Source organism: Mya arenaria, chromosome 9 (genome assembly GCF_026914265.1).
Source record: "Mya arenaria isolate MELC-2E11 chromosome 9, ASM2691426v1".
Classification (NCBI taxonomy): Eukaryota; Metazoa; Mollusca; class Bivalvia; order Myida; family Myidae; genus Mya; species Mya arenaria.
The window spans coordinates 67,090,436-67,108,974 of record NC_069130.1 but is presented as its reverse complement, the minus strand read 5'-3'; the positions used below and the strand labels follow the sequence as shown (position 1 = coordinate 67,108,974).

Genomic DNA, 18,539 nt, shown 5'->3' with positions numbered 1-18,539 from the left:
CAGTCAGTCAGATGGTGATAAATATAATGCATAGCATCATCGCTCTGGAGTACGAGAACGTTGTATACAGAGAATGTGTTTACTGAACATGCGTCTGTTTATTTTGATGCCATAAAAGGTTTAAACTGTTTAAAGGAACTATAACATTATGAAACAACAAATCTGATTACAGATATCAGTGGCAGATCCAGGAATTGACTTAAGAAGGGGTACGTGAAACTCATGGGCTTAATCTTTCCACATCCGCCCCTCCCTCAGAACAGAAATTGAATGGCTTAAAATGTTGGACCGGGGTGGGGGTTAGACTCCCCTAATTTATAGTCCGAAATAGTGCATTTTTATCTTAATATTGTATTTTTTCCCGATATTGACTGAGAACGTATTATAAACGGACGATTCAAAGGGGTGGGGGACGGCGCGCGCGCTGGGACCGACCCCCCCCCCCCCCCCTGAATCTGCAATTGAGTACATGCATTAAAACCGTCTCCGTAGCCTATTGGTTAAGGCGTTCTATACCCTTCATCTAATTGACTTAAAACACTTCACACAATTGTTCAGGACCATCAGCCAATGAGGTTACATAACTCCATAATACAAGTTATGGCCCCTGATTGACTTCGGTTAAAGTTTTAGGCAAGTAAAATTTAAGGGGAAGTTGGAATTTAATAAATAAAACTTCCATGGGTCACAATGAACCCAATGAACAATGTTCTTTTATCATGAGCTAACTGTTCAAGCGTTAACAGACACATTTCTGTGCAGACGAAACTTTTATTGTTTTTACAAGCACAGAACTTGTATTTAGCATTTACAGTTTCTATATAATTCAACTGAAAGTTCTATTTAACCATAATATATCAAATATTAAGTCACCATTCACTAGCGGATTGAGAAGGGGGCGCAATTGTCTTTAAAATCGTCCAAGTTTACTTTTTGTGTCAATATATGAGAAGAAAATAAATACGCACATAATGCATCATTTCCGACTACAAATTGTTAAAAATTTCTTGATTGAGTAACCCTCAATCCTCCTGCAAACGCCCCTTAGTAACGCCCCCTTCTAACGACAATTCCTGGATCCGCCCCTGGCCATTATATTTTTTGTTTATCAAACGGTACACATACCAAGTGACTGAAGCTGAATTTCATTTAATGAATGAGATGGTCTGTAAAAGATTTCCGATGAATATCCTATGAAATTTGCAGTCCTCCCGTTTCGACCGGTCATTGTTTGTGGATTTATTACACACAATTATATAAAAATACTATTACAAAGTTGTCTCTTAAGGTTACGGGAGCCTTCACTGTCAAAAGTAAGATATATATAATTTGTCCCCCTAATGCCATAAAATATGGATGGTCCCCTTAATGCCTCAAAAATAATATAATATATACACTGGTCTCCATAAACCCTTCGACATATATACCTGTCCCCTTAAAACCTGCAACATACTTACAAATTATTAAGGAGACCGCAAATTACGTATATTTTTTGTTAATTAATTTAAGAAGCCTAAATCTTGTACACATAATAAATGATCATTTCAATACTAAATTATCAACAAAAAAGCAAAATAAAGTATAAAACAAAAAATATACAAATTGTCTCCTTAATGCCGTAAAATACATACGGTCTCCTTAATGCCCTAAGTAGATATATATATATATATATATATATATATATATATATATAAATATATATATATATAAACATGTAACGTATATAAACTTAAAAACAATTTATAAAATAAAATGTAATGAAGGTAAAAAGTTAATGTAAATTGAATACAAAATAATTATTATGTTAACTTTGGCAGTTAGGGAAAATTTCATAACTACTATATTAAGTTATATTATTTATAAGAGAGTTGCGTTTAACAAATGCTTCTTTTATATATTTACAAACATTCATAACTTCCTTTTTATCATATGATACCAATAATTAATGGAATTTGAATACAGATGGATTAACATAATATAATCGTTTTATATAAGTTTTACGTGACTGGCGATAACATGGACAAATACATATGAAGGGATATTCATCTTCTATGTCCCTACAATTACAACATAAACAATATCGTTCGTTACGAGGTATATTATTCTGTGCATAACGTCCTGTTTGTATTATTAACGGATGTGCAGAAACTCTAAATCTAACAAAGAATAAACGTAAATTCTTTGGAACTAAATCTAAATATATTGCATAATCAAAGGAAGTTTTAAAAATTCTTTACATATCCAAAACAGAACTGTTACTAATATTACCATCCGTTCTTGTTTCAATGTATCCATAATTATACATTTAAATTCCTTTATAAATACATTAACATATACAATATTTGGGTTATTAAGTACATACGCAAAACCATAATCATTTAACAGTTTTTTAACCTTAGAAATCCAGTTAATACAACCCTTATTACAGTCATCAATTGCCTGTTTATACACGGACTTTATCATAATGTTATTACTGTTGTAAATCTTAAACCAGTATCTAATAATTCTAACATATCTATCAATGTATAGAGGGTATCTACCTAGTTCCCCATACACTGTAGCATTACATGTGTTTATTTTAACATGTAACAATCGCTTACAAAAAAATAAATGTATACATTCTATTACTTTTAACTTACTAAAACCCCAAATTTCACAGGCATAATTCAATATTTAGCCAACAAAAGAATCAAATAATTGACAAAATATTTTAGGTTTAAGGTCGTATTGTTTGCATTTATATAATAAAGTATTCATAGCCTTGAGGGCTTTTCCGACCAAGTGCTCTTGATTCAATGTAAAACTTCCAGTGTAAGTTATCACAGTACCTAAATAATTAAAATTATCAACAACATCGATAGTATAGCCATTATATGCCTAATGCTCATTACGACGTATTCCACCCCGCTTACGAAAAAACATTATTTTTGTTTTTGATGTATTTACATTTAATCCCAATGCTTTGAATTACGAGTAAACAGTGTTTAAATGGTTTTGGACTTCCTCGGGCGATTTCCCTAAAATGGCCATATCATCAGCAAATAACAACATAATCAACACAATATCATCAATACTTAAACCGGAAGTGATGCTATCTTGCATATAATTCTAAGTCCTCTACAAACAGGGAAAAAGAATCGGGGACATAACCTCACCCTGGCGCAGGCCAACGGAATAACTAAAGTATTCAGAGTAAGATGTACATGATTTCACACAAGATTTAACATTTTCATACATATCTTTCACGATTCTAAGTAATTTACCTTTTATACCAGATTTATACAATTTAAGCCACAAAGCATTGCGATAGATCAAAACACTTCAGCATGTCGACATAAATAACATATAATCTTTTATTATCATTAATATATTTTTGCACAATAGACATTAAAATATAAATTGCGTCAACCGTTCAGCAACCTTTTCGAAATCCGAATTATGAATCTGAAATAGTGGCATTAGCTTCACAAAATGACTCGATGTGCTTATTTAAAATTGTTTTGAAAAACAACTAACAAGTGTAATTCCACTGTAATTATTGCCATCATTTACAGAACCTTTTTTATGGAGAAGAATAATGACACCTTCTGTCCACTTGCCTGGAAAAAAAAAACAGACACTGAAATGCTATTAAATATATCACAAAAGTGGCTAGTTAATATGTCAACGCATTCAATAAAGTACTCATTTAATATACAGTCGCTACCACCCGATTTATTACGACGTTTAAAATGCTTTATTGCGCTACGTACAATAATTGAAATGGGTTGGTAGAGTTATTTTCATTAAAATCATGACTTGAACAAAACTGTTCAGCCTCATCGTTATTGCAATCAAACGTATTGTTGCTAAGAATTAAAAAAACTGTTTTAAAATCTTCCAAAGGAGTATTACAATTGTTAACTTTATTTTTTTGATTTAAAATATTTCCAAAATTCTCTAGGTTTATTTTTCGTTAAATTTCTCAATATCCTTCATTTGTTTACGATAAGCAAAGTTTTTCCTTTTTCGAAGTAGACCTTAATAAGGCTTCTTTTGTGCACACAGAGTAGCTCTATTAGTATTAATTTTATTCGAATTAGAAATATGTAAAGCTTCTTGGTATAATCGACGTGCATTAACACATTCATTATCAAACCAATAACCTTTTTTCGTACAACTATCAATATCAAACAATGGTTTGTTACTGTAACTATAACGTTTAGAAATTAACGGGTCAGCGACACTGCGGATTGTAGCCGTAAATCTATCTAAAACATCATTAATTGACAATTTTTTTGAACAGTTTATATTGTCAACAATATCATCGAAAACAGGTTATTTTGTAATAATCCCAGAGCGAAATTGTTCACGTAGAGTGTTATCACATTTAAATTTAACATCAGTGTATTTCTCGTAACTCGTCGAAAAATTATTACAATATAATAAAAAATATATTGGGGCGTGATCGCTCCATTCATTGAAATCGTCAATTGTAAAGTTGGATATCATTGAAAAGTTACATTCATTGGTCAGTAAGTATTCAATAACGGAAAATCCGTTATGAGAATAAAAAGTATGTTTACAACTGTCGCTTATTCTACCATTTATAATGCGAATACATGTTTATTTACAAACGTCAAGCAATTTAATCCCATGGCTATTATGTAAATTTTCAACAGAGGCCCTAACAGAGGCATAATCAGGGACATAGTCTAAATCAACAACAGTATTAACATAATCATGTGTTATAAAATCACATTCGTTGCCGACACGGCTATTTAGATCACCAAAAATATGTGATGTCATTTTCTATGGTTTCAAAAAGGTCTACATTAAATGTATTATAGACTGGCGAACCTTCGCCCCATAGCTAAGATGCACAAATATACACATCCTCCTCAGTTTTAAAGAAATTACGATCTAATTTTTACCAAATAATGCTATCATAATGATTTTTAACGATTTGAATGCAGTTAACTAGATGTTCTTTAAAGTAAATAACAATACCACCGCTATTTCTATGTGCGTTTTTGTATTGAAATTTTCTGTTAAAGTTATACGAAATATATCCGCTTAAATTAACGTTACTACACGAATTGGTCCAAGTTTCATATAAAAACAAATATCAAATGAACTAATCAAATCAGTGAAATCAGTACTGCTCTTTTTACAATCAGATAAACCATGAATGTTCCACGACAGAATGGACACCTCACCGCCGTCGTGTCCCCATGCCCTCACAGCAGTTCCGTCGATGTAGAGGGTGTCGTAGGCTAGGTAAGCCCTATTACCAAGCCGCCTCTCCTCTTTAATCTGGGGAACAAACTTGCGCCTTTTCTGGATGACATCCGGAGTTAATTGTTCAAATACTCGAAACTGAGTCGCATCTAGCTGTTCCCATGATTTTCGAACCATTTCTCGATCTTTTAAAAAAAGTTAATTTTGCGATTATATTCCTGGTCTTGCCCGCAACTGTGGAACCTGGTGACCGATGGACCCTCTCGAACCGAATACTGTCGGCTATCTCACGGGCGATCTTGAAGGCGTCCTTGAGGTGCTGACGCAGCTTATGCTCCGTTAAGTCATTCCTGTCGGTATGATCCCCGGACACCCCGGTGAAAACTAAATTATTTCGCATAGATTGAGATTGAATGTATGATACATCGTCAGGCAGGGTATCCCTCTCCTTTTCCAGTTCCTGCATACTCTCTGCCAGGACTGCCGCGTGCACATCGGTCCCTTCTGCCTTGTCCTCGAAACGTAATACTCTCGCATCAACTTTCTTCACCCGGTCATCGAGCGCCACCCACAACTGTTTGATGTCCACCTCAAAAGAAGTCATTCTATAGATTCTATGGCCCCTAATTTGTTCTCCACAGTTTCAAGCCAACTACTGACGGCATTTAAAATGTTCATTTGGTCCCGGTTTATAGGCTCACTACTGCTTTCCGTCATGGCTGTACTGACCTCTGAAAATCCACTAACTGTGCTCATAAATACACTACCGTCCAAATTTTCATCACCATAAAGCACAGAATTAGTCTTGTTAAGAATGTCACTTACAGATGAATTTCAAGTGTCCGAATCTCCGGACGGGCTTCTTTGTTTATATATTTTCCGGTTATTAGTTTCATTGTCACTATTATTTCTATCTTTTCTCTTTTTGTTTTTAGATTTAGTCAATATATTTCATTGTAAATGTATTCCAAGCACTAATATACATTAAATCCACTTTTCAATTATAGTTTTAAAGCTTTATTATTTTTAATAAATTCCAAAATATCTTTTAACATTCAAAAATCCAGTTTAATTTGACAGATATAGTGTGTAACATCAAATCATTCGATGTCAAATGGCCAATGTCGTTTTGTTTTCGCAATGCTTGTGCCTAAGGCAAGACCTATAGTTGACTCGTGTGTAATAAATTAATTAATCGTGTACAAAACAAACTCATATAAGGGAAGAATGAAGGTTCTAATTGTAGCTCGAACATTGTGACACGCAGCCACAAACAAATCGAGTTAAGTTAATTAGTCGTATATAATATGCAAAAGATAGCCTTTTTTCAGAACCTAAAAATTTGCGAAAGGAACTTTAGAAGCATATCGAAATATGTTACTTACACACTTTTTGTATTTATGTCAAAACCAAAAGTCAACATTTGTTAAATATGTGTATTGGGCAGGTATAACTTGCAATATGACAACACTCAGTGATAAAAGAGCAATACTTTTAATTGCAGCAATAACACAATATCAAACCGAATAAAATTGTCAACATAATCGAATTAAAACATTTAAAGTATAAAGAGTTACGCCCTAAACACGTTAGATAAACTTTAAATATTCAACGACCAGTAACATTAATCTTCTGTAAATTAATAAATTGAGCCTGGACTCATTCAAAACACGCTTGTTAACAACGATGAACTGTATATGTTAAAATAAACAATTAGTGTTGTTCTGTTCTGCTGTGTTCTTTTCTGATAAAGATATTTAAAATAGCATGAGCAGAAATGGCATGTAAAATACATTAAGCAAAAATGTCTTTTACAGTCTTTTTTTTTCTTTCTACCTTTTTGTAGTATATAAATGTTTTTTTTTAATATTTTAGGTTTAAGCATTATTTATTGTTTGTCTTGTTTTTTTTTCATTTTTTTAATCTGTTTCTTTATCAATATAAAAATCTCTTTGTTTTATGTATGGCCACCACTCCCACTTCTTAAATAAGCATTACATGATAACACCATATGTTTTATTTAGTGTGTATATGATTTATTCTTTGTGTAATGTGGAATATTTAATAATAATAAAAAAAGGTATTTAAAATAGTTTTCATCGTTGACCCTTCTGTAACCTTAAACTATATGGCAGCATCCATTTAATATCAATGGAACTCGTTAAACACGTGAAATTTGACATCTTAGGCAAATGTTTGAAAACCATGATGTCTGTTTGTTTATCATAAAGTTTTTTTTTTTATTTTTAGCAGAAAGTTTTGTAAAGATTTAAAGAGTATAGGTTCGTATTTATTAGGCCCATATTATTTAAGTATGGTGATTTAATTCAATGTTGAAGGCTGTGATTTCACTTTCTAAAATTGAGTTTATGTGTGTATGCCTACATTAGATTTAAGATTTATAAGAATTGAAACTCCTTTACTGTTTTTACTAATTCAACTGAAAACAACGGTTGAAATAGATAATTTTGAACGATGTTTTTCTTGTAACATTATCATCATTCTTATTGCTAATAGTCCTTTTGAGTACTTTTTTCCGTTTGTCCGTTTTTTGTTTCCTGAAATTTAATTTAGAAATATGTTTTTTTGGCATTTAAAGTCAACTTTTCCAATGGGAATCCCATTGGAAAATGGCCTTCCCATTGGAAAATGGCTTTTTCAAGCGTTTCCAATTGGAAAACTGGCTCTATTAAAATTGTGGGGGAATTTGGAACACAATTTTTGGAATTGAAATTGACTGTTTAATTAAGAATATTTTACACTAACTGCATGAAAAATAATGTATTCATTAAAAATGAAGAACCGATAGATTCATTTAAGGCATTTGTTTGCGAATCCTTCCCATGAGTGAATCTTTCCAATTGGAGGATTCCCACATTCAAAGTGGGAAAGTATGAACATTGGAAAATTCCAATTGGAATATTTGGTGAATGGGAAAATTCCAATTGGAGAATAAAGTTCAGTTTTAAAATGGGAACTTTCCAATTGGAAGGACAGGTAAGATTGTGTAATGGGAACATGTAGGAAATGGGAATGAAGAAAAATATTGTCATATTTAAAGCATTAATTAGCAAAATGACACTTCTTACAATTAGCTAAAGAACTTCAGCGAACACGTTATATATTACCTTTTTGGACGTGTTAGCTGAAGAGAACGCCGTATCCAAACCCTACCAGAATTCGTGACATTTTTATGTCACGATGTTGTTTCACTTGTATGCATTGTACAGACAAAATAACTATATCCTCAGGTAAATGAAGTAAAATGTAGTTCACAAACACATTTTCAAAACCAAAAAAATGCTTTATAGATAGTTAATTTATCATTTTAATAAATCCGATTATAAGCATTCCTTAACTAGGTCATAGTTGTGTTCAAATATAATCACGTGACACCAAGATTTTCAGAAAATACCCATGTGACCTACATTTGACCTCACAAATGTAGTGTTTATTTTACTGTCATTTTTTCTATTTTGAATAATTAGTAAATTACTAATTACAAATGTGGAATAAATCAATTGTTTTTACTTATTAAAAGGTATTTTCAGCCTTACTGCAATTGGATTCTACTAAATGAACAAGGTGAATCCGATACTATAAATAGAATCCATCGACGTCATCATGGTCATGTGGTTGCATTGCATCATCACACTCAATTGATTCTGGTTGACTTTACTATTGGGGTTACGCCATAACTTTAATGTGTTGTAAACATCAAAAAAATAAATATCAACATTAAAGTTATGGAAGCCAGAACTACTTACAATGTCCTTACCTGTCAACTGTCGACTTATCCATATTCCTCATCGCTGTTATACTGGTTGAGAAGCAGTTTCCGACGGAAAGCAATTTCCGACACATCGCTTTTTCGCGTACTCTCTTTTTATCTTCATGAAGAAGGTATTGCAATTCAATTATATGGATACTAGGCAATCAAAAGTTGAAGTTTTTACCGAGACACGTAAATAACCTTTATTATTATTTAATGTTTAATGTTTATTTTTCAATTTGTATACAAACTTGCACGTGGGGGATCGTCACGCGCAACGCATTGCGCATGCGTGTGAACCTAACTTGCATATCTATGAATAGCTACAAGGTTGTCCTTAATTGACTTATACAAACGATGATCATTGTGTACATATTTGCGAACACTGTTGTCATGCTAGTTTTACACCCACATTCACTAAAATGATTACAAACACAAGTTATAAACCCTAACCCTAACCCAAACCCTAACCCTATTGCGTCCTCATTCTGAAGTCGCAAAGGCCACCGTTAAGCAAATTGCCCCTGTTTCGCAAAGGCCACCATTGAACAGAATGCCCCTGTTTCGCAAAGGCCACCGTTAAGCAAATTGCCCCTGTTTCGCAAAAGCCACCATTGAACAAATGCCGCTATTCATCAAATGCCATTGTAGAGCAAATTGACAAACACTGAGCCTTGTCCTATCACAGCTTTGCAGACAGCCTGACAGACAACCTGACAGACAGCCTGACAGACAGACAGACAGACAGACAGACAGACAGACAGACAGACAGACAGACAGACAGACAGACAGACAGACAGACAGACAGACAGACAGAATAAACCACAGGAGGCAAGCATGTTAAAAAAAAATCGTTTTTTTTTTTTTTTTTTTTTTTTTTTAAGTGTTTTGCCAAACATGAGTTAAGTATACTATACAAATATGTTCACTTAATGTCCTACGATGATTTTGGAAATGTACGCTGGATGCACTTTTTTTTTTTATAAAATCTATGTCCGTAACCCTAGCCTAACCCTAGGTGTATTTTGCTTTTAAAATAAATTGCCTGCCTGCCAACTGTTAGCTGGCTGTCAATTGCCAGCTGGCTGCCAACTGTTAGCTGTTAACAGGCTGCCAGCTGGCTTCCAACTGTTAGCTGGCTGTCCAATTGCCAGCTGGCAGCCGTACACAAGGCGGCTGCCAAAGGTCGAGGCTAGGCCTATTCATGGCTAAGTATAAAGTGGCTGCCAACTGTTAGCTGGCTGTCAATTGCCAGCTGGATGCCAACTGTTAGCTGTTAACAGGCTGCCAGCTGGCTGCCTAACTGTTAGCTGGCTGCCAATTGCCAGCTGGCAGCCGTACACAAGGCGGCTGCCAAAGGTCGAGCTAGGCTCTTCATGGCTAAGTTATAAAGTGGCTGCCAACTGTTAGCTGGCTGTCAATTGCCAGCTGGCTGCCAACTGTTAGCTGTTAACAGGCTGCCAGCTGGCTGCCAACTGTTAGCTGGCTGTCCAATTGCCAGCTGGCAGCCGTACACAAGGCGGCTGCCAAAGGTCGAGCTAGGCCTATTCATGGCTAAGTTATAAAGTGGCTGCCAACTGTTAGCTGGCTGTCGAATTGCCAGCTGGATGCCAACTGTTAGCTGTTAACAGGCTGCCAGCTGGCTGCCAACTGTTAGCTGGCTGCCAATTGCCAGCTGGCAGCCGTACACAAGGCGGCTGCCAAAGGTCGAGCTAGGCTCTTCATGGCTAAGTATAAAGTGGCTGCCAACTGTTAGCTGGCTGTCAATTGCCAGCTGGATGCCAACTGTTAGCTGTTAACAGGCTGCCAGCTGGCTGCCAACTGTTAGCTGGCTGTCAATTGTCAGCCGTACATAAGGCCTATCCACAGCCCTATCCCTATAGCGTCCTCATCAAGCAAATTGCCCCTGTTTCGCAAAGGCCACCATCGAAGCAGAATGCCCCTGTTTTCGCAAAGGGCACCGTTAAGCAAATTGACCCTGTTTCGCAAAGGCCACCATTGAACAAATGCCGCTATTCATCAAATGCCATTGTAGAGCAAATTGACAAACACTGAGCCATGTCCTATCACAGCTTTGCAGACAGCCTGACAGACAGCCTGACAGACAGACAGACAGACAGACAGACAGACAGACAGACAGACAGACAGACAGACAGACAGACAGACAGACAGACAGAATAAACCACAGGAGGCAAGCATGTTAAAAAAAAAATCGTTTTTTTTTTTTTTTTTTTTTTTTTTTAAGTGTTTTGCCAAACATGAGTTAAGTATACTATACAAATATGTTCACTTATGTCCTACGATGATTTTGGAAAGTACGCTGGATGCACTTTTTTTTTTTATAAAATCTATGTCCGTAACCCTAGCCTAACCCTAGGTGTATTTTGCTTTTAAAATAAATTGCCTGCCTGCCAACTGTTAGCTGGCTGTCAATTGCCAGCTGGCTGCCAACTGTTAGCTGTTAACAGGCTGCCAGCTGGCTGCCAACTGTTAGCTGGCTGTCAATTGCCAGCTGGCAGCCGTACACAAGGCGGCTGCCAAAGGTCGAGCTAGCCTATTCATGGCTAAGTTTAAAGTGGCTGCCAACTGTTAGCTGGCTGTCGATTGCCAGCTGGATGCCAACTGTTAGCTGTTAACAGGCTGCCAGCTGGCTGCCAACTGTTAGCTGGCTGCCAATTGCCAGCTGGCAGCCGCACACAAGGCGGCTGCCAAAGGTCGAGCTAGGCTCTTCATGGCTAAGTATAAAGTGGCTGCCAACTGTTAGCTGGCTGTCAATTGCCAGCTGGCTGCCAACTGTTAGCTGTTAACAGGCTGCCAGCTGGCTGCCAACTGTTAGCTGGCTGCCAATTGCCAGCCGTACATAAGGCCTTACCACAGCCCTAACCCTAACCCTAACCCTAACCCTAACGGTATGTTTTTCTCGTCGTATTGACAAATAATGACCCAAACATTTATACACGGCTGTTCGGAAATCATTTAATAACCTTTCGCAATAATCCGTTGTTTTTCTCATCCTTCACAAAGAGTAAATAAATACATCTTGAACATATCTGGTGTACTGAACATGAAAAGTTTATCGATGATAAAGATTTATACCTGAAATAAAAAACAACAAACGAAACTGGATATCAGAATGGACTACAATTAAAACTGCAGTTACAAAATGTTGCAATTCAAAATAACACACAGTAAAATGAATTATTCGGACGGTTTATGTCAAATCTGAAACAGTGAACAAGAAAATGTAACTCATCTGTTCTGGGAATTTAAGCACGCGCAAAACTTTTGGCAAGAAATAATTCCAATTGTTGAAAGTATATCCTCAAACACATTACAAATATAAATTCCAAATCAACCATCTACTGCTTTGCTTGGACTTCTTCTACTCGAGTACATTCTACTTTAAATCATGAAACGGTTTGTTATGAAAGGCAATTTTGTGTTAAACAACAAAGGGTATTTTGTATATTTTTATGTTAATGTCTAATGCTAGAAATAATTGAGCACCATTGACTTAGAACTAAATGCTTTCTTATATCATTTTCCGTTCTCATCAAATTGCTCACAGTTCGAAAGTCGACTGTGTTCAGTTTTGTATCTAGATCTTCAATACTGTCAAAATACAGAATATGTGGCCAGTCAAAAAAGTCACTGAACTGTAACCAGTACATCTCTGCTTCAGCGTCATCATTGAATTCAGCATTAGGATTGTAAGAATGGTGCGATGCAGGGTGCTTGCTCACTTTCAAATGTAAATCTGTGTCCATATTGCAATAAGGAGGTGTGGTGCTCGTTTTATCTGCTCCAAGTCCGCCTCGACTTCTTAAGAATTTTGCACTTGGCATAAATAATGGAATATTTATGGAATAAAAGTCTGTTAATTTATATGACATCACAGAATAAGGAACATAGATTATTGCTTTATGTCTAAGTAAATCATTCGATGTGTAGTGTTTATATTTTTCATGAATGTCAATAAGTTTAAAAGACTTCACTTTCCCGAACATCGCTTTGTCATAGCCAGCGACAAGAATTTCAGCCTCTGAAGGTTTAAATTCACCACCTTTTGTATACATGCCACCAAAGCTGCTTATCAATTTTATTGCATCACCAAGACCAGTATAGTATTTCAGATATTCATAATCATATCTACTAGCACCGCCAATTATGTGTTTTGCTCCTGTTAGACTTTGAACGTTTCTTAATACAAGATCTATTAGTTGATCTGTTAACTTATTCCATGAATCTACAGTGCACCTTCCAAGGTTGTATCGATGAGCTGTGATAAATAGTATCGACTTAGTGTTGTTGAGTGGCATCCACAACTGGCACATTGACGAATAAAATCCACAAAAGAATGCATCAACACTTTGAAACAATTCATCATTTGTATAAAACTGCATAACTTTGTTAATTAAATCCTGCGTAACCTGAGTCCCTATCCTGTAATCTTCTATTTCTTTAGAAATTGATTTTGGAACTATGATGTTAGACATATTAAACACTTCAGGGTATGGCGTTTGTCTATACTTGTAGCCAGCAACCACAGATCGCTGTCCAAGAGACGAGAGAATGGTCGGATAGTCTATTCTGCAACCGTCGTGCAAATCGGAGGTCCAAAATGTCATTTCGGTATGTTTCTTTTCAACCACTTCACAATTCTTGGGAAAAGATTTTGGTTGGTAAAAAACCGATAATCCAACGTTAAAATTTGACTTGTTCTCACTTATAATCCAATCAGAAGCCGAATCAGCAAGTGTGTCAATAGATCGCGTCGTAAACCTAACACCGAAAAGAGCCAAAATCCACCGCTGAATAGCAAATACATCATCAATCTCTATAAAGCCGCGTTCGTAGATTCCAATATACAAGTCCTCATAAAGATCTTCCAATGAGCGTGATTTATGTTCGCCTTTGGCTATCTTGTCTTTTCTCCAGTGATCTAGAAATGATACGAAAACCTCAACTCTTGTGTACAAAGGTATTTCTGACTGAAGGTCTGCAAGGTGAGAATGGACGTTACGGTCCTGGTCAACAAGAGGTCGTGGCATGAACCCGACCAGTATATCTTTTAAAGAAAGAACGGCCTGTGCAATGTAGCTTCGCAATATATCTGAAACACGACCGTGAACAGTGGTAGGAAGGTACATTGCAATGAAAGCTGAGTAAAAATGTAACGTCGCTTGGGCATTTAGTGGGGAATAAACTCCTGGTGACAAGAGCACGGCTGACTTTTTGTCATTTTCCGACTTCGGTCGTTTAAAATAGAACGGAGTACCATGAATAAGACGATACAAAGCATCCACGTCAGGTTCGTGATCGGCCAAAGCCTGGAGAACACCAACGTTTTTAGCAGCTGATTTGACATTACTGACATTTTTAAATATTAAATGATCCATTCCCTCAGATGATCTGATCAAAGTCAATGGATAACCTCTCGGCCAACAACTTGGATTTGGCGCTCCTAGATATGGATACGGGTTAAAGAAATTGGCTAAGTCATTTTTGTACTTTTCTTTTACGTCAACCAAAGTAAAAGGCTTAAGAGTTTCTTCAATGTTTGTATACGTTTCTATCAATAAATTGTCGTCCGGAGAAGCTCCTTCCATCCAGAACTTAAACATGTTATCATCATCACAGTCCCATATAATCTTTGCCCCATGCGCAATCGCATACAAAAATCCCACATTCTTTCTGCCAAAACTTTTCCATGGCAAACCGTCAATAAAATCAGAATGTATCCTGTTTTGATCCTCCTTGCTTAAGAAAACGATTGTCTGATTAGGCACAGAGGAGGGGAGAAGGTATTTCTTTGGTAATCCAGCATCACCAGCTATAACCACACACCAGTTCCTCATGTACTTGAACCGTCGTACAGCTTCCGACGGGGGCTCAAATATCGTTGTAAGCACCGCCCACATTTTACAGCTTTTATGCATAAATTCACTTCCGGTATCATCAGCATTATCCGATGTTTTATGAGCGTTCACCCTTGTAAAGTGGAATTTGATTTTATTTGAGGAAAATTTTCGGATAATTCTACCCGAGTATTGTTTACCAGACACATCCGGACTGTTTATCAGCTCTTTGAGAAAGTTCGCTTTGTCCAAGTCTTTGAGTGTTCTAAGCATTCGTTCAGCCTCGCCCATAATATAAGGGAATCGTTTGAAGTCATTTTTGTCAACGCCGAAAGGCTCGATTCTGCCGTTACTTAATGGCTTAAACTTAAATGTGTCGTTATAATCCACAACCTGAGTAGTGTCTGCCTTTTTGCGTTTGTCTTTTACGACATATGGTAATGCTATAAATACAAGTAAGCACATCACGGCAACCGTTTTAAGGACGACCCGTCGACGGAAAAAAATGCATCTGTCTCCTGCGTGGACCATGGCTATGATCAGTAAGCTGAAAATAAAACATGTTTTGACAGATTCCATTAAGAGTAGTACATGGCTACATTTACGCTGCCTGGCGGGGTGCCCGTTATTGTCAGACCTAATAAAATACCAATTATAATTAAAATTGTTATTACTATCTTGATTTTTTCCTTTGAACATCTGATTTGAAAAAATAAAGGGGTCATAATCATTGTCATAAATAATAAATTATAAAAAGGACTGAACGATCATAAGTTCTGGACATTAGCGGATAACCATGCATCGAGTAAAGGTCACTTCGACCTTGAATGTCGACCTTGCAATTAAAAGAAAAAGGGATCATTTGTTAGTCAGTGTCAATAAACATATTAAGATTGAAGTGTTTGATTAATTAAGTAGAAGACGTTTTTCGATTAAAGATCACCACGTCTTTTATCTTTGACGAACGTACATCAAAATACATAGGGGTTATCTATTGATCATAACCTATGTGCGTACAACAATTCCCAATACCCATCGGAAACAGCTTTTATGGCCAAGGTATCCTCGATATTGACTTTTGTCCTACTGACATAAACTCACCCTTGTGACGTTACACGAATAAAAAGAGAAACATCATAAATAGTTTGTTCGAAATAAGTTGGGACAAATCACAATCACACGACTTAGAAATACCTAATAGAAACAATGAAAAAAAAGACAAAATCCCTGCTTTTATAGATTGAACAAAGAATAAACTACACCTCCGAAATGTGATAGAATACAGTATGCAAAGTATATTGCATTGGATATTACAGCAGTAGATGCACTGTACATATATTTATAAATGTTTATAACTTGATTTTCCTCGTTTCTGGAGATGCACATGGTAAAGGAATATTCATACATGAGCATGGATATTTACAAACACAGTTTTGACAGTACATTGTAATTAAACGTGATGATAAGAAGTCATTGTTACAGTAAAACATTGTACACATAACGTAAGTTACCTTTGTATTTTAAGCTGCATAGAAGTATGATAATGAAACGATTTAGTAAAAACTATTAAAAACAAAGTAAATTTGTGTGATACCATCAATATACATCAACACTAAATCCTCAAAAGTAATACAATTGAATGTCACTGCTTTTTCTTTTGGGAATTTAATCCATTTAAACCCGCTGCTCTGACATACGTGCACGGTGCAGAATTTAAAGATCGTGTAATTTCATACTCGCTACCATATCTTGTGTGATGGACTGTAATTGACGGTGTCTGAAAAAGTGTCGCGTAGGCCTCCATTTTGCAGGGCTTTTTTCATACAAGGGAAGTAAAAAGTGAATAGTTATCGCAAGGATAAAAACTGCCTTCATATAAGACAATTCGTATTGCCATTCAAATCTGCTTCGTAGAGTTTGTGCTTTGTAGGTTTCATATATAAACATAATGACGATATCAGAAAAATCAAACGTTTTCGTGAAATTGAAGCAATGCATTACGGTAAAATTGTTCAATAAATTGTGGCATTCGCTGAGCATGCGCACTTTAAAAAGGCGCGGCAACAAAGTGTCCTATCGTTTCAAGTGATAACATTTTCAAGAACAGAGGCCAGATTCCAAAAATTTGGTAGCGGGTAGAAACGAAATCGGCACTTGGTTGTTCCCTTTAAACGCGTTTAGTAGGAACAAGGGTTAACGTTTAGAACTAAAAATATGATCAAATTGTCCTTTAAGCACTTTGAAAAGTAGATATATCCCATAAGGTAGGAAAGTTTGTACTTAACTAAATTGACACACTTATTCTTACCTTTTCTAGGCATTTTACAGCGGACCTGTCCAAAAAGTCACAGCTCAAGTGTCAACATCTAGCTATAGTGACAACTATTGATGTAAGTCCTAACCAACACCTGTTCAATAACAATTGTAACATAAGGACGTGGTCTGTAGAAACCCGGTTCATAATTTGCCTGCGTAATTGTATCATATTTTTAATAGCTTTTAACAACATTTAAATTTAAAGAACGATCATTGGTATGCACTGAACATCAATTGAAACAACACATAACTGACCTTCCTTCACATGCATTGTTATCCGTTTTAATCACTAAGTAGACACTACAATATTTTGCATTTTCATTTCCGACAATCAGACAAAACAGATTTATAAAGTCACTGGTCACTAGATCGATATCTATTGTTAACATTTATGTCTAACTTAAACAATATTTCCGAAATACGCTACTAGAAAGATGCTTGACACAAAAACGCTGTCGTAAATTGTTAATTTTTTGTAAAACCCCTTATTTATTTGTAATGGCATTTCAGTTTTTTTCACCATATTCCACAACTAAGCAAATACCTTTGGAAACACGATAGATATGTGTACACGGGACAATTAATTTAAGGTGGAGGGTTAATACCTATGATAAGTAACTTAGATATAACATAACTGGATGGTTTATTTTCTGATGTCCATTGCATACCGATTTAAATAAAAACAATAACAGACATACAAATGGCGATAAGTCGTCTTTCACAAAACTCAGATAGAGGAATACTAACATTTTGCCAACAATATAAATACATCCATTTAAAACAAAATACAAAACCTACCCAATATTACTAAAATCCGAAGTTAATTATCTCTCCATGCACACCTAAAGACACAGTTTATAACTTCATTTCAGTGGGAAAGTTTCTTTCAACTTTTAACTTTTATTCCATAAGTGCTAAGTCCCGCTTTACACAGGAAAAAAAAGGCAGACAATATATACAATAACAATACAATCTATGAAACGCATTGAAAAGTGTATCATTCACAGAAGTCCATATATTGTCATCCGAAACGATACGATAAGGTTATTGCGTAACATAGTATAACATATCAAAGGTAGGACACATACATGATTCCCTTGAGCAATTAAACATGGATGATATAAAATTATGTTGTTGATTTAGTGTAATAGCAATATTGATATTGGTTTCATTTTAATTATTTAATTGCTAATTATTCACCATGAATACTTTTACCATCTTGGCACATCTTACATTTATTTGTAGACATTTGTTTCAGCCGTCTTTGAAAACGGATGAAAAAACAGCAAACGTTTTTCTTGTTATATCTGTGCTTCATTGAGTTACATCTTTTAATTCTAAATTATTTTGCAAAAGTGTATTCACCATTGCTT

At 35.6% G+C, this 18,539-nt stretch overlaps 1 protein-coding gene across 1 annotated transcript; it reads right to left on the bottom strand.

The window, feature by feature from the left end:
* Positions 1-11,967: 11,967 nt before the first annotated feature.
* On the bottom strand, positions 11,968-18,139 carry LOC128203267 (uncharacterized). Its single transcript, XM_052904600.1, has 3 exons — positions 17,965-18,139; positions 17,159-17,258; positions 11,968-15,397 (listed from the first exon to the last, which is right to left on the bottom strand). The coding sequence occupies exon 3, from the start codon at positions 15,379-15,381 to the stop codon at positions 12,469-12,471; it is 2,913 nt and encodes a 970-aa protein (XP_052760560.1). The 5' UTR covers positions 15,382-15,397; positions 17,159-17,258; positions 17,965-18,139; the 3' UTR covers positions 11,968-12,468.
* Between the last annotated feature and the right edge of the window lie 400 nt (positions 18,140-18,539).

Excerpts from the sequence above, each read along its gene's own strand:
- LOC128203267 (XM_052904600.1), bottom strand. The coding sequence starts at position 15,381 with ATGGTCCACGCAGGAGACAGATGCATTTTTTTCCGTCGACGGGTCGTC.